This window comes from Jatropha curcas, chromosome 6 (assembly GCF_041381405.1).
Source record: "Jatropha curcas cultivar XTBG-Jc1 chromosome 6, XTBG_Jcur_1.0, whole genome shotgun sequence".
NCBI lineage: Eukaryota > Viridiplantae > Streptophyta > Magnoliopsida > Malpighiales > Euphorbiaceae > Jatropha > Jatropha curcas.
The window spans coordinates 15,714,568-15,731,020 of NC_143156.1; the positions used below are offsets into that span (position 1 = coordinate 15,714,568).

Genomic DNA, 16,453 nt, shown 5'->3' on the forward strand with positions numbered 1-16,453 from the left:
TCAAGTACAGTCAAAGGATTAAAACCATACACAAGCTCAAATGGACTATAACCACTAGAAGAATGTATAGACCTATTATAAGCAAATTCAATAAAAGGCAGGCAATCCTCCCAGGTTTTCAGATTCTTACCAACCACCGCTCTAAGCAAAGTACCAAGAGTTCTATTGACTACCTCAGTCTGGCCATCCGTTTGGGGATGACAAGTAGTAGAGTACAGTAACTTTGTACCAAGCTTACCCCATAAAACACGCCAAAAATGAGAAAGGAACTTGGCATCACGGTCTGAGACTATGGTGCGTGGCATCCCATGCAATCTCACAACCTCCCTGAAAAACAGCTCAGCAACATGACAGCATCATCACTCTTATGGCATGCAATGAAATGTGCCATCTTACTAAACCTGTCCACAACAACAAAAATGCTATCCCTACCACGCTTTGTTCTGGGCAATCCAAGCACAAAATCCATAGAAACATCAGTCCAAGGCAAAGTAGGTACAGGTAAATGCATATAAAGGCCATGAGGCATAGATTTAGACTTAGCTTGCTTACATGCTATGCACACACCACACAATTTTTCTACATCTCTACGCATTTGTGGCCAAAAGAAATGTTCAGCAAGTATATCATATGTCTTAAGAACCCCAAAATGCCCCATAAGTCCCCCACAATGTGATTCTAACACAAGCAATTCACGCATAGAACATTTGGGTATACAAAGTTTATTTCCCTTAAATAAAAACCCCTCATGCCTAAAGAACTTGTTAAAGGCCCCATGTTCACATGCACTCCAAATAAGACCGAAGTCATCATCATCAACATACAAGGATTTTATATGCTCAAATCCTAACAACTTAGCATTAAGAGTAGTAATTAAAGCATACCTCCTAGAAAGTGCATCAGCCACAATATTTTCTTTCCCTTGCTTGTATTTAAGCACAAAAGGAAACTGTTCAATGAATTCAACCCACTTACCATGTCTCTTGTTCAACTTACCTTGTCTCTTAAGGTGCTTTAAAGACTCATGGTCAGTGTGTATGACAAATTCTTTGGGTAGAAGATAATGTTGCCAAACCTCCAATGCTCTCACTAAAGCATACAGCTCCTTGTCATAGGTTGAATAATTGAGCTGCGCCCCATTGAGTTGCTCACTGAAATAGGCAATAGGCTTTCGTTCCTGCATCAACACTGCACCAATACCTACACCAGAAGCGTCACACCCAATCTCAAATGTTTTATCAAAGTCAGGTAAAACTAAAATAGGAGCAGAGCAAAGAATGGATTTTAAAGTATCAAACGCCCTTTGTTGCGCTTCCCCCAATTTGAACCCAACTTCCTTCTTTACCACCTCTGTGAGTGGGGCTGCTATGGTAGAGAAGTCCTTCACAAACCTCCGATAGAAGCTTGCTAAGCCATGGAAACTCCTCACCTCAGAGATAGATTTAGGAATTGGCCATTCCCAAATTGCTTGAACCTTCTCCTCATCAACCTCAATCCCCTGTGCACTCACAACAAAACCAAGAAAAACAAGCCTATCTGATACGGATCCACTACCACCAACCACCTATGAAGCTCAAGGGAATAAGGGCCACAACAATGGCAATCCATTAGCACTTCCTAGTGGACCAATTACAAGGAGCCGTGCAAAGAAGTATGGAGCAACCATGTCCTTATACATTCAAGGGCAAATCACACAAGAGCTCCATGACCTTGCTTTCAACAAGTGCTATGAAGAACTTGAAGAAACACCTAAGTTTCTCACATTAATAGAAGCACATGTTGAGTTGGTAAGCACGCCCGTGCAAGGTGACACGCCCCAGGCCGTGCAAGCTACTGCCTCTCAAGGAACAACACATGATCTGGAGCACGCCCGTGCCAACTAGCACGCCCCAGGCCGTGCACTTCTCTGCCTCTCGCGAGGGACACTCATACATGCGCGCACGCCCATGCCAACCAGCACGCCCCAGGCCGTGCACTCTACTGCCTCTCGCGAAGGAAGCTCATCCATGCGCGCACGCCCGTGCGCCTTGGCACGCCCCAGACCGTGCACTCTACTGCCTCTCGCGAAGGAAGCCCATCCATGCGCGCACGCCCGTGCGCCTTGACACGCCCTGGACCGTGCAATTGTCTGCCTCTCATTAACATAGTTAGTTTATTTTGTGTTTTTGCAATGCTAATGGGTTGGGCCTCCAATATTTCGGCCACCCTTGATTAGTTAGTCTTATTTTGATTAGATTTAGTCAATCTTTAGTGGATTTGGATTAGATCTCCAAATCCTTAAGTTGTTATGATTTTGTTAAGTCTTATCCTTAGTTGGTTTAGATTTGCTAAATCCTACTCCTTAGCTAACTCTAAATCCTTTAAGGATCTGGACCTCTTAGATTAGTATAAATAGCTTGTTATTTTGTAATTAAGAAAAACAATTATTCAATGAATTAAAGACTACTTCTTCATGCTTAGGCCTGTTCATGTTTTTAGAGAGTGTGAGATTGCATTCTTCTAATTGCATCAAGAATCAAGGTAAACTTATCAATTCTTTGTGGCGTTTATCTTATTCTATTACTCTATTATTGGTGTTCTTGCTTCTTTAAGCTTTGGGTGCCATAGAGGGGAATTTATTCTAGATCTTTGATCTCTTCCAAAACTTGTCATTAAGTTCATGAAATTTATTTTCATTGGGTTCCGCGTCAGTTTGGTATCAGAGCCAAAGATTAAGGTAAATTCTTATTTATCTTAGCTCTAGGATCTGTGTTTATTTGTTTTCTTATTCTTATTGTTCTTGTGTTTGTTTTCTTCTTCATCTTGTTTCTTTTGTGTTTGTTTTCTTGTTTGATTAGTTCAATTCGTTTTTGCTTCAGTTAAATTTAGTAATTTCGTGCTTGTTTCAATTCTGGAAGTTTAGATCTTAGATCTTGTTGACTAAAAAAAAAAAAAAAAGTATAGAAAAAATTTTCGTCCACCATTGAAATTTATTTGTGTGGATCTTGTTTTGTTCCTGAATCCAAGGGATTTGATCCTAATTGAAAGGGATTTTACCTTATTTTGTGGGATTTTGCCATATTTTTTGGGATTATTCCTAATCCTTAGGGGAATTGACCATATTTAGTGGGATTGTTCCTAATCCTAAAAGGATTTGACCATATTTTATGGGATTTAGTTATCCACTATAATCTTGTGATAAAATCCAATCTTAACTACTTGTGGATAAGATAACAAAAAAATTAGTTGACCATATCTTTTGAGATTGAGCAAAATCTACTACAATCCTTGTCAAATCTAAGAATCCTACTTAAATTGGGTTGCATTAAAAGGGACACAAGGCAGCACGCTCGTGCTTCACCTCAAGCACAACCGTGCACTTTTCTGACTTCCACTTGTTGGACTAAGATCTTACACGCACGCCCGTGCTCCATCTAGCACGCCCGTGCACGGTTCTGAACCTATTAAACAAACTGTTTTCTTTTGTTTTTCTTTGATTACTTGCTTTGTTTTGGGTAGAATTAATTAGGTCCATATTTGGTTTGCTTTGTAGTAAGCTAAATTCATACATTATATCCTAATATTGTCTTTCAAATTCTAGTTTCTTTGTTTTTATGTGAGCTTTCTGTTGCTTCTATTACATTATTAGGGTGTGTTTGCTTGTTCACTACACTCTAATTGATCATTAAAGTAGTGCATTATTTATGTTCTTGTGCTACTGTCCATATCGTTTTGAGTCTTCTTTCTAGAACTTGTGCTTGCTTTTCATTGTTAAGTTTTTATTCCTTGTTCTAAACGTGATCTTTGAGTTGATTGGTTGAACTAAGATTCTGAAGTTCAATTAGAAGAATTGCAAGGAGTGATTCAAGAGTGTAAACACGTGAGGGAGTGATTTATCAATAACCAAAATCTTTTGTGTTTTCTTTTGAATACTAACCATGAGTACAGATAATAGTGAGGATGAAAGTCAAATAGATGATTCCCAATTAAAACTTGTAATGGAATCAATCCAAGAACAGTTTAGAAGCTTCAACAGTTTCTTCCAAGATATGAGAAAGGATTTGAAGGAGATTAAAGCCGCCCGACGCTCTAATACAACAAGAGCTCGTCCTAGTACTACATCAACTAGATTTCAAACATCTAAAGATGAGGAGGTCGATAATCCTAATTGTTACTTTAGGAATTTGAACAATAATTCAGGAAGGATGCAAGAAAGGAAAAGTGTGGATTACCTCAATAGGTATTCATTCACAAAGGATGGGTGGATGACTGATTCAAATTCATCTCTCTCAAAAGAAGTGTATGAAGACCAATATGAAAAGAAAAAGATGAGTTTTGAGACTGTCAATAAAGAAAAAGAAAGTAAAAGTAAAATGAGTGAAAACATGATAAGTGAAAATAAAAAGAAAGAGGGGGAAGGAAAGGAAAAACAAATTCAACCTATAATTGTACCTTTGTGCAAAGAAGTTTGTGTAACCATCAATGATCTTAACCCATCTTTGCCAAGTATGTTTGTTGATCCTTTGCAAGAAATTGAAGATGTATTTCCAAAAGAAGATTGCCAATCTTCAATTGAGGATAAACAGATGGTTCTTGATCCTTTATCACCTCAAGAAGTATATGAAGATCAAAGGAAGATAGTTGAGAGAGAGAGAGAGGTTTCGGCCTTGAGAAAACATGAGAGTGAAAATTCGAGATTGAGAGAACAAAAGAGAGAAAAGAGTAAGGATGAGGGAAAAGAGGCTACAAAAATAACAAAACAAATAAATGGCCCAATTGTGAGTGAAAAACAGAGAGTAGAGAAAAAGAAACAGACTTTTTATGCAAGAGTTAGAGAGGTTAAATGTGCTATTGCCTTGGAGAAGCCCATATTGCTTCTAAGGTACAAAGAGGTTTTATTCGCTGAAACTAACACTAACCTTGATAGTTTGCCTTCTATGTTTGTTTCTATGTTGCAAGAATTTGATGATGTCTTTCCTAGTGAACTACCAAGTGGTTTACCACCTTTAAGAGGAATAGAACATCAAATTGACTTCATTCCTGGATCCACCATTCCAAATAGGCCTGCCTATAGAAGCAATCCAATGGAAACAAAGGAGTTGCAAAGGCAAGTTGATGAACTTATGGAGAAAGGTTTGGTGAGAGAAAGCATGAGCCCGTGTGCCATTCCCGTGCTTCTAGTACCTAAAAAGGATGGAACATGGCGCATGTGTGTTGATTGTAGAGCGGTCAACAAAATCACTGTAAAGTATAGACACCCTATCCCTAGACTTGATGATATGTTAGATGAATTGCATGGGGCAACTTACTTTACTAAAATTGATTTAATGAGTGGTTACCATCAAATTAGAATGCAACCAGGTGATGAATGGAAAACTGCTTTTAAAACTAAGTATGGTTTATATGAATGGTTAGTTATGCCTTTTGGACTATCTAATGCACCTAGTACATTTATGAGGCTTATGAACCATGTATTGCGTGCCTTCTTAGGAAAGTTTGTGGTTGTATACTTTGATGATATACTTATCTATAGCAAGTCTCTTAATGATCATATTGAGCATGTTAGGATAGTGTTACAAACTTTGAGGACAGAAAAGTTGTATGCTAAACTTAACAAATGCACATTTTGTATAGATAGACTTGTATTTCTTGGTTTTATTGTGAGTGCACAGGGTATTGAAGTAGATGAGGAGAAAGTGAAAGCTATCAAAGAGTGGCCAACTCCCAAATCAGTTTCTGAAGTTAGGAGTTTTCATGGGTTGGCGAGCTTCTATAGAAGGTTTGTTAAAGATTTCTCTTCAATTGCAGCACCACTAACAGAAATAATCAAAAAGGAAGTTGGATTCAAGTGGGGAGAAGAGCAACAAAGGGCATTCGAAACACTAAAAGGGAAGTTAACTTCTGCACCTATACTTTCTTTGCCTAATTTTGAGAATACTTTTGAGATTGAGTGTGATGCTTCTGGAGTGGGAATTAGGGCTGTCCTAATGCAAGAAAAGAAGCCAATTGCCTACTTTAGTGAAAAGTTGAATGGAGCACAACTCAACTATTCAACCTATGACAAAGAGCTTTATGCCTTGGTAAGAACTTTACATGTTTGGCAACACTACTTATTACCTAAAGAGTTTGTCATCCATACTGACCATGAGGCCCTAAAACACTTGAAGGGTCAAGGTAAGCTCAATAAAAGACATGGTAAGTGGGTTGAATTTATTGAACAATTTCCATATGTGATTAAATACAAGCATGGAAAAGACAATGTTGTTGCTGATGCATTATCAAGGAGATATACTCTAATTACTGCTCTTAGTTCTAAATTGCTTGGATTTGAGTATGTTAAAGAATTGTATGTGAATGATTCAGATTTTGGCAACATATATGTAGCATGTGAGCATGGAGCATTTGATAAGTTCTATAGACATGATGGTTATTTGTTTAAGGGCAGCAAACTTTGTGTGCCTAAATGTTCTATGCGTGAATTGCTTGTGCTTGAATCTCATAGTGGGGGATTGATGGGACACTTTGGGGTACATAAGACTTATGACATGTTAAATGAACATTTTTATTGGCCTCACATGATTAAAGATGTAGAGAGGGTTTGTAACTCTTGCATTACTTGTAAACAGGCCAAATCTAAGTTTATGCCTCATGGATTATACATGCCTTTACCTGTTCCTAGTTCTCCTTGGATTGATATATCTATGGACTTTGTACTTGGATTACCTAGGACTAAACGTGGCAAAGATAACATATTTGTTGTTGTTGATAGATTTAGCAAAATGGCTCATTTCATTCCTTGTCATAAAACTGATGATGCCAATAATGTTGCTGATCTATTCTTTAGAGAAGTGGTAAGATTACATGGGGTACCAAGAACTATAGTTTCAGATAGGGATGCAAAGTTCCTTTCACACTTTTGGAGAGTTTTGTGGGGTAAGCTTGGAACTAAATTGCTTTATTCTACAACTTGTCATCCACAAACAGATGGACAAACTGAAGTTGTGAATAGAACCTTAGGAACATTGCTTCGTGCCATTGTGGGTAAGAACTTGAAAACTTGGGAAGAATGTTTACCATTTATTGAGTTTGCATATAATCGTAGCATACATTCTACCTCAGGTTTTAGTCCATTTGAACTTGTTTATGGCTTTAATCCACTAACTGTATTAGATCTTGTTCCTTTACCTTTGAATGAACTTTCTAATCTAGATGGTGAGAAAAAGGCAGAATTGGTGAAGTCTTTACATGAGAAGGCTAGAGCCAACATAGAAAAGAGGAACAAACAATATGCTGATAAAGCCAACAAGGGCAGGAAGAAATTAGTGCTTATGCCAGGTGATTGGGTTTGGGTACACTTTCGCAAGGAAAGATTTCCCAACCAAAGGAAAAGTAAGCTAGATGCACGTGGAGATGGTCCATTCCAAGTCTTAGAGCGCATCAATGACAATGCCTACAAAATAGACTTGCCAGGTGAGTATGGTGTTTCTGCAACTTTCAATATTAGTGATTTGTCTCCCTTTGACATGGATGCAGATTTGAGGACAAATCTTTTTAAAGAAGGGGGGGATGATACGGATCCACTACCACCAACCACCTATGAAGCTCAAGGGAACAAGGGCCACAACAATGGCAATCCATTAGCACTTCCTAGTGGACCAATTACAAGGAGCCGTGCAAAGAAGTATGGAGCAACCATGTCCTTATACATTCAAGGGCAAATCACACAAGAGCTCCATGACCTTGCTTTCAACAAGTGCTATGAAGAATTTGAAGAAACACCTAAGTTTCTCACATTAATAGAAGCACATGTTGAGTTGGTAAGCACGCCCGTGCAAGGTGACACGCCCCAGGCCGTGCAAGCTACTGCCTCTCAAGGAACAACACATGATCTGGAGCACGCTCGTGCCAACTAGCACGCCCGTGCCAACTAGCACGCCCCAGGCCGTGCACTTCTCTGCCTCTCGCGAGGGACACTCATACATGCGCGCACGCCCGTGCCAACCAGCACGCCCCAGGCCGTGCACTCTACTGCCTCTCGCGAAGGAAGCTCATCCATGCGCGCACGCCCGTGCGCCTTGGCACGCCCCAGACCGTGCACTCTACTGCCTCTTGCGAAGGAAGCCCATCCATGCGCGCACGCCCGTGCGCCTTGACACGCCCTGGACCGTGCAATTGTCTGCCTCTCATTAACATAGTTAGTTTATTTTGTGTTTTTGCAATGCTAATGGGTTGGGCCTCCAATATTTCGACCACCCTTGATTAGTTAGTCTTATTTTGATTAGATTTAGTCAATCTTTAGTGGATTTGGATTAGATCTCCAAATCCTTAAGTTGTTATGATTTTGTTAAGTCTCATCCTTAGTTGGTTTAGATTTGCTAAATCCTACTCCTTAGCTAACTCTAAATCCTTTAAGGATCTGAACCTCTTAGATTTGTATAAATAGCTTGTTATTTTGTAATTAAGAAAAACAATTATTCAATGAATTAAAGACTACTTCTTCATGCTTAGGCGTGTTCATGTTTTTAGAGAGTGTGAGATTGCATTCTTCTAATTGCATCAAGAATCAAGGTAAACTTATCAATTCTTTGTGGCGTTTATCTTATTCTATTACTCTATTATTGGTGTTCTTGCTTCTTTAAGCTTTGGGTGCCATAGAGGGGAATTTATTCTAGATCTTTGATCTCTTCCAAAACTTGTCATTGAGTTCATGAAATTTATTTTCATTGGGTTCCGCGTCACTATCTATGCAAAAAGTGCATTTTTGTAGCTTAGCAAATAACTTTTCAGCTCTCAAAGTTATCAATACTAACCTAACATGCTCAATATGGTCATCAATAGATTGGCTATAAATCAGTATATCATCAAAATATACCACAACAAATTTGCCTAGAAAAGCATGTAAGACATAGTTCATTAATCTCATGAAAGTACTAGGTGCATTAGTTAGACCAAATGGCATAACCATCCTCTCATATAAACCATATTTAGTCTTAAAGGCAGTTTTCCATTCATCACCTAACTTCATTCTAATTTGATGATATCCACTCATTAAATCAATTTTAGAAAAGTACTTACTACCATGCAGTTCATCTAGCATATCATCTAGCCTAGGAATTGGATGGCGATACTTAACTGTGATTTTATTGACAGCTCGGCAGTCAACACACATCCTCCAAGATCTGTCCTTCTTAGGCACAAGTAATATAGAAACTGCACATGGGCTCATACTTTCCCGCACAAATCCCTTAGACAACAGGTCATCAACTTGGCGTTGCAACTCCTTTGTCTCCATGGGGTTGCTCCTATAAGCTGGCCTGTTAGGAATTATAGCTCCAGGCACGAAGTCAATCTGATGTTCAATGCCTCTGAGGGGTGGCAGTCCGCTAGGCATTGTGTCAATGTTAGTCAAATTAAGCAAAGTTTCCTTAAACCGAATCATTAAGATTGGTCTACCCTCACTAACACTGCTGCGGATCTCTCTCTCTCTCTTACATACATGTTTTGTTTCTTTCTTCCCTCTCTTGTTGTATCACTCGCCGATGGGCCATTCAATTGTTTCTTTTCACTTTTGGCCTCTTTTTCCCCTTTTTCTTTATCTTTATTTTCTCCCTCCCCCTGAATACAATTCTGCCCCTCACTTTCTAATATCCTCTTTTGGTCCATATAGACCTCTGGTGGTGTCAAAGGAGCTAGAACCACATGTTTCCCCAAATAGGTAAGAGAGAACCGGTTGGTGTACCCATCATGCTGGACTCGCATATCAAATTGCCATGGGCGGCCTAGAAGAATATGCCCAGCTAGCATAGGTACTACATCACAAGTGACCTCATCCTTGTACCATCCAATGGAGAATGGCACCTTCACCTGCTTATTTACTCTCACAGAACCCATATCATTTAGCCATTGAAGCTTATATGGCCATGGGTGCTGTACACATGTCAAACCCAATTTCTGCACCATGCTCAAACTAGCTACATTAGTGCAACTTCCACTATCAATAATCAAAAGGCATACCTTGTCAAGTACCAAGCATCTAGTATGGAAGATATTCTCTCTTTGTTCTAAGCTCTCCTCTTGAACTTGCATGTTGAGAACTCGCCTGGTAACTAATAATTGACCCATCTCGGGTTGCAAAACTTCTTCATCAACCTCATCATCATCATTACAGTCTTCAAGTGGCGGCATTGGGTTTTCTTCATCCTCAGATTCAGAATAGGTGTATCCATCTCGAATCACTATTACCCTCTTGTTAGGGCATTGAGAAGATATGTGGCCCTTCCCAAGACACTTGAAACATTTGATGTCTCTACTAGGAGTATTGGAGCTTGATCCTTTCGAATAAGTTGGAGCATTAGGCGTGAATGCCTTAGGCACTGAATCTGCCCCCTTTTGTGTAGAGCTTTGAAACTCCTTTTTCTCCTCCCTTTTAGGCCATCTAGCACTCCAAGAGTTACTGTTGTTGTTGGCAGCCCTATATGATGTGGTGTTCTTTCCTTTTCTCTGCTTCTCTAACTTCATAGCCATATTCAGCATCTCCTCCATGGAATCATACCTGTACATCTCGAGTGCATCAGCTATGTCCTTATTAAGGCCACCTAGAAGCTTCTGATGCAACTCCCTGAAATAATGTTCAGGAAGGAAACGTTTTCTCATTACCTCCTTCATATCCTCCCAATTGTGGATAGGTCGTCTTCCCACTTTTCGTCGACTCTGATTAAGTTGATCCCACCAAAACATAGCATAATCTTGGAATTCTAAGGCTACAATCTTCACCTTTTTCTCCTCAGTATACCTGTTGCATTCAAAGATCATCTCAACCTTTCTCTCCCATTCCAAGTATTCGTCTGCATTGTTTCGGCCTTTGAAGGGTGGCACCTTGAGTTTGATGTTACCCAAGTTACCATCTAATGGCGTATCAACCCCTTCTTCATCCTCCCCATAGTAGGTTTCATTTCTGTAAACACGGCCTCTACCAATCCCTCTTCCTCTTCCTCTGTTATTTCTACCTCCTCTTGCCCACAAGGGCTCTCTATGCCATTCATCATTCTCTTCTTCATACTCTTCATGCCAAGGTTGTCTAGAGTGCTCTTTGGAAGTAGTTGCACCCCTCCTCGTGGCATTAGGATCATGTCTTTCTGTCTTTTGTTCTTGTAGTTCCAGTCTATCATTAAAGCTCTCCATAAGCCTAGTGATTCGTCCCATTTCTCTAGAGAAAGCATCTAGAAAGGCTTGTAGTTTTGGATCTTCAACTTTGAGAGGGCTGTTATCCTTGTTGATATGGATCCATTGGTGCCTCCTAATGGATTCTAGTGGACTTTGCTTGGATGTGGTCTTATCCCTTATTGCTTGTTTTGATCTAATTAATATGTAAGGGATATGGGCCCATAGTGTTTATTTAAGTTGTTTTGGGTTGATTTTATGATGCATGCAATCTGCCCAATATTAAGTTGTCTATTTTGGGCTAGAAATGGTTCTATTTTGTGTGTACTAGTTAGGCCCATGTGTTTTGGCCTTAGGGCAGCCTAGTTAGATGCTCTTCTTTAGGGTTATGTTTGTTTGGGGCTTATATATAGCCTCCTTAAGATGTAAAACAAAATTTTTAGCCAACCATTGAATTGAAATCAAAACAAAACGTTTTCTTCTTGTTCTTTCAAGAACAGATTGTGTTCTTCATAGAACCAAAATATCCTTAGTAGTTAAGCTTGTGAGTTCTACAAGATTAATTGCACCAAGAATTTCAGAGTTGTTTTCAAGAGTACTTGAAGGTAAGTTTCTGATTCTTGTTCTAAATTCCTTGCTTTCTCTCTTCAAGAGTACTTGGGGGTTATAGGGATTGTCGGGTGCTTCCGTAATTGCATGCTTTCCGCTAGATCTTCCTTGTTGATTTGCAAGAGTACTTGTTAATTGGCTAGGGTCGTATCATCTGGTATCAGAGCACTGTGGTTGTGGATTTCAATCTATCCTAGGGTTAGGGACTTAAAAAAAAAAAATCTTTAAATATTGTTCGATCTAGACATTATCTCTTTAGATCTTGTTGGGTCTAGACAATTTCTCATTAGATCTTCTTGGATCTAGAATTTTCTTGTTAAATCTTCTTGAATCTAGTTTTCTCTTTGTATCTTCTTATTGTTTGCATCATTTTCTAGTTACCCTTTTGACTAATTCAAGATCTATCTTTGAACATTCTTGTTGTTTGCTTATTTCTTGATAAAAAAAAAAATCTTGATTTGAATTGGTTGTTAAAGTCATTACCTACCTAAAATTGAATTGGGAGACACAAAAGTCGTTGTTGGACTAAGTCATTACCTACCTAAATTGAATTGGGAGACACAAACCCTCCACTTACCTTGTTAAGCTCTTACCCTACCTAAATTGGGTCACATTTGTAGGTTAAGTGAGGATATAAATCAAAAACGTCTGCTACAGTAACTTGCTACAGGAACTCAGAAGCAAACTTGCTACAGTACCTTAAAAAAAAATTTTTTTTTTTTTTTTTTGAGTTTTCTTTGTTTGCTTGCTTTGATTGGGTAGAATTAATTAGGTCCATATTTGGTTTGCTTTGTAGCGAACTAAATTCATACGCTATATCCCTAAATCGTCTTTTAAATTCTAGTTTCAATTTCTTGTTTGTGTGCTATCTTTGCTTCATTTAACATTGCTAAAGTGTTATTTGCTTGTTCCTACACTTTAGTTTATTGATTTCTAGCAATACACCTTTCTTATTCTTGTATTGCCATTCAAACATTGTGATTTCTTAATAGAGTTTGTGCATTACTTAATTATATTCTTTGTTTTCCTAACTTTCTCTTGACTTTTGTAGCAACTTTGGGATTCTGAAGTGCAATTATTCAAGTGGAAAGAGTGGTAAAAGGCTGGAGTGAAACCCACATATTGAAAAAAAAAAAAAGCCAAATAAGGAGAGAAACACGTGAGGGAGTGATAAACTAACCATTTCCTTTAGTTTTGTGTTTGTATTCTATTTCAGGATGTCTGATTCATCTAGGGATAAGAATGACAGCCCTCTTAAAATTGAAGATCCAAATCTTCAAGCCTTTCTAGATGCTCTCTCTGGAGAGATGGGACGAATCACTAGGTTTATGGAGAGCTTTAATGACAGATTCGAGCTTCAAGAACAACAGATGGAAAGACATGACCACAATGCCACAAGGAGGGGTACAACAAGAGCTTGTCCTAGTACTACACCAATTAGATTTCAAACTCCTGAAGATGAGGAGGTTGATAATCCTGATCATTACTTTAGGGATTTGAACAATAAGTTAGGAAGGGTGCAAGGAAGGAAAAGTGTGGATTACCTCAATAGGTATTCAATCACAAAGGATGAGCGGAAGACCATTCTAACACCAGTTTGGTCAAAGGAAGTATATGTAGATCAATGTAAAAATGAAACCATGAGATTTGATGTTATAAAGAAAGAAAAGGAGATTCAAAATAAAATTAGTGAAAATAAACAGAGTGCAAAAAAAGAGAAAGAGGAAAAAGAAAAAGAAAAGAATGTGAGTTTGATAGCTAGGGCAAGTGAGGATACACATGCTTTGTACCACAATCAGCCTATACTTGTACCTTTATGCAAGGGAGCTTATTTGGCCACTAATGATCTTAACCCATCCTTGCCAAGTGTGTTTGTTGATCTTTTGCAGGACTTTGAACATGCATTTCCAGAAGAGATTGCCCAATCTTCATTTGACGGTAAAGAGGTGGTTCTTGCACCATTGACACCTCAAGAAGTGAATAGTGATCAGAAAAAGTTGTTTGAGAGAGAGAAAGAGGAGTTCACTAATGACTTTCCTGAAGAGTTGCCTAGTGGATTGCCACCTTTGAGAGGGATAGATCATCAAATCGACTTCATTCTTGGCTCCAACATTCCAAATCGACCAGCCAATAGAAGCAATCCAATGGAGACAAAGGAGTTGCAAAGGCATATTCAGGTTGCAGCAACCAATGGAGTTCAATACGATCTAAAAAGGAGAAGAAGAGTAAAGAAAAGGGCATGGATTCTAAGGAAAAGTGGACTGATCCTCGTAAGCAAAAGGATACCTCAACTTTTAACTAAGATTCGAGGACGAATCTTTTTGAGGAAAGGGGGAATGATATGGATCCATTGGTGCCTCCTAATGGATTCTAGTGGACTTTGCTTGGATGTGGTCTTATCCCTTATTGCTTGTTTTGGTCTAATTAATATGTAAGGGATATGGGCCCATAGTGTTTATTTAAGTTGTTTTGGGTTGATTTTATGATGCATGCAATGTGCCCAATATTAAGTTGTCTATTTTGGGCTAGAAATGATTCTACTTTGTGTGTACTAGTTAGGCCCATGTGTTTTGGCCTTAGGGCAGCCTAGTTAGATGCTCTTCTTTAGGGTTATGTTTGTTTGGGGCTTATATATAGCCTCCTTAAGATGTAAAACAAAATTTTTAGCCAACCATTGAATTGAAATCAAAACAAAACGTTTTCTTCTTGTTCTTTCAAGAACAGATTGTGTTCTTCATAGAACCAAAATATCCTTAGTAGTTCTACAAGATTAATTGCACCAAGAATTTCAGAGTTGTTTTCAAGAGTACTTGAAGGTAAGTTTCTGATTCTTGTTCTAAATTCCTTGCTTTCTCTCTTCAAGAGTACTTGGGGGTTATAGGGATTGTCGGGTACTTCTGTGATTGCATGCTTTCCGCTAGATCTTCCTTGTTGATTTGCAAGAGTACTTGTTAATTGGCTAGGGTCGTATCACTTGTCTCTAGATGAATCAGACATCCTGAAATAAGATTGCAAACACAAAACTAAGGAAATGGTTAGTTTATCACTCCCTCACGTGTTTCTCTCTTTATTTGGCTTTTCACAATATGTGGGTTTCACTCCAGCCTTTTACCACTCTTTCCACTTGAATAATTGCACTTCAGAATCCCCAAAGTTGCTACAAAAAGTCAAGAGAAAGTTAGGAAAGCAAAGAATATAATCAAGTAATGCACAAACTCTATCAAGAAATCACAACGTTTTGAATGGCAATATAAGAATAAGAAAGGTGTATTGCTAGAAATTAATAAACTAAAGTGTAGGAACAAGCAAATAACACTTTAGCAATGATAAGAGGCAAAGCACGGGCGTGCTGGAACGGCACGGGCAAGTTTTGGACTTCCAGAGGTGAGCACGGGCGTGCTTTGTTTAGCACAGGCGTGCTTGGACTTCCAAAAGCAAGCACGGGCTAATTAGACAGGTAGCACGGGCGTGCTTCTCCCAGCCTGCAGATTCGCCTGGACTTCCAGTGGGAAGCACGACCTAATTATGGAGGTAGCACGGGAGTGCTTCTCCCTGAATGTGCGAAATCCAAAATTTCCTAACTACTACAGATCTAATTGTTCCACACAAACAAATAATAGATTACTAGAATCAACAAATAGACAATTCTGGACAAGATGAACGAAAATTCACTACAAAGCAAAATTAACTATGGACCTAATCAATCTAATTATCAAAGCAAGTATTCAAGAAAATTTCCCAAGAACAATATGTATGATACGGATCCACTACCACCAACCACCTATGGGGCTCAAGGGAACATTGCTTCGTGCCATTGTGGGTAAGAACTTAAAAACTTGGGAAGATTGTTTGCCATTCATTGAATTTGCATATAATCGTAGCATACATTCTACTTCAAGTTTTAGCCCATTTGAACTTGTTTATGGCTTTAATCCACTAACATTATTAGATCTTGTTCCTTTACCTTTGAATGAACGGGCGTGCTTCAATGGTAAGGCTTCCTTCGCTAGAGGCAGAGGCTTGCACGGCCTAGGGCGTTCTAGTTGGCACGGGCGTGCCCGAAGTCAAGTGTTGTTCTTGCAAGAGTCAGGAGCTTGCACGGGCGTGCTAACCAAACATGGTCTAGGCATGTCATGTGTTAGAAATTTAGGTTCCAACTCAACATGTGCATAGCACTTGTTGAAAGCAAGGTCATGGAGCTCTTGTGTGATTTGTTCTTGAATGTATAAGGACATGGTTGCTCCATACTTCTTTGCACGGCTCCTTGTAATTGGTCTACTAGGAAGCACTAATGGATTGCCATTGATGTGGTGATACGGATCCACTATCACCAACCACCTATGAAGCTCAAGGGAACAAGGACCACAACAATGGCAATCCATTAGCACTTCCTAGTGGACCAATTACAAGGAGCCGTGCAAAGAAGTATGGAGCAACCATGTCCTTACACATTCAAGAACAAGTTACACAAGAGCTCCATGACCTTGCTTTCAACAAGTGCTATGAAGAACTTGAAGGAACACCTAAGTTTCTCACATTAATAGAAGCACATGTTGAGTGGGAACATCAATTGGTTAGCACGCCCGTGCTAGATGGCACACCCCAGGCCGTGCCCTCATTTGACTTGCTGAGGAAAACAACTACCTTGAAGCACGCCCGTGCCAAATAACACACCCAGGCCGTGCTTCCCTCTGCCTCTCACGAG

General features: G+C 39.2%; 1 protein-coding gene across 1 annotated transcript; it reads right to left on the bottom strand.

Moving 5' to 3' along the window:
- Positions 1 to 316: 316 nt before the first annotated feature.
- On the bottom strand, positions 317 to 11,181 carry LOC149495609 (uncharacterized). The gene is made up of 5 exons (XM_089723214.1): positions 11,039 to 11,181; positions 9,867 to 10,972; positions 790 to 1,332; positions 568 to 678; positions 317 to 327 (listed from the first exon to the last, which is right to left on the bottom strand). The coding sequence occupies exons 1-5, from the start codon at positions 11,179 to 11,181 to the stop codon at positions 317 to 319; spliced, it is 1,914 nt and encodes a 637-aa protein (XP_089579340.1).
- Positions 11,182 to 16,453: the final 5,272 nt, after the last annotated feature.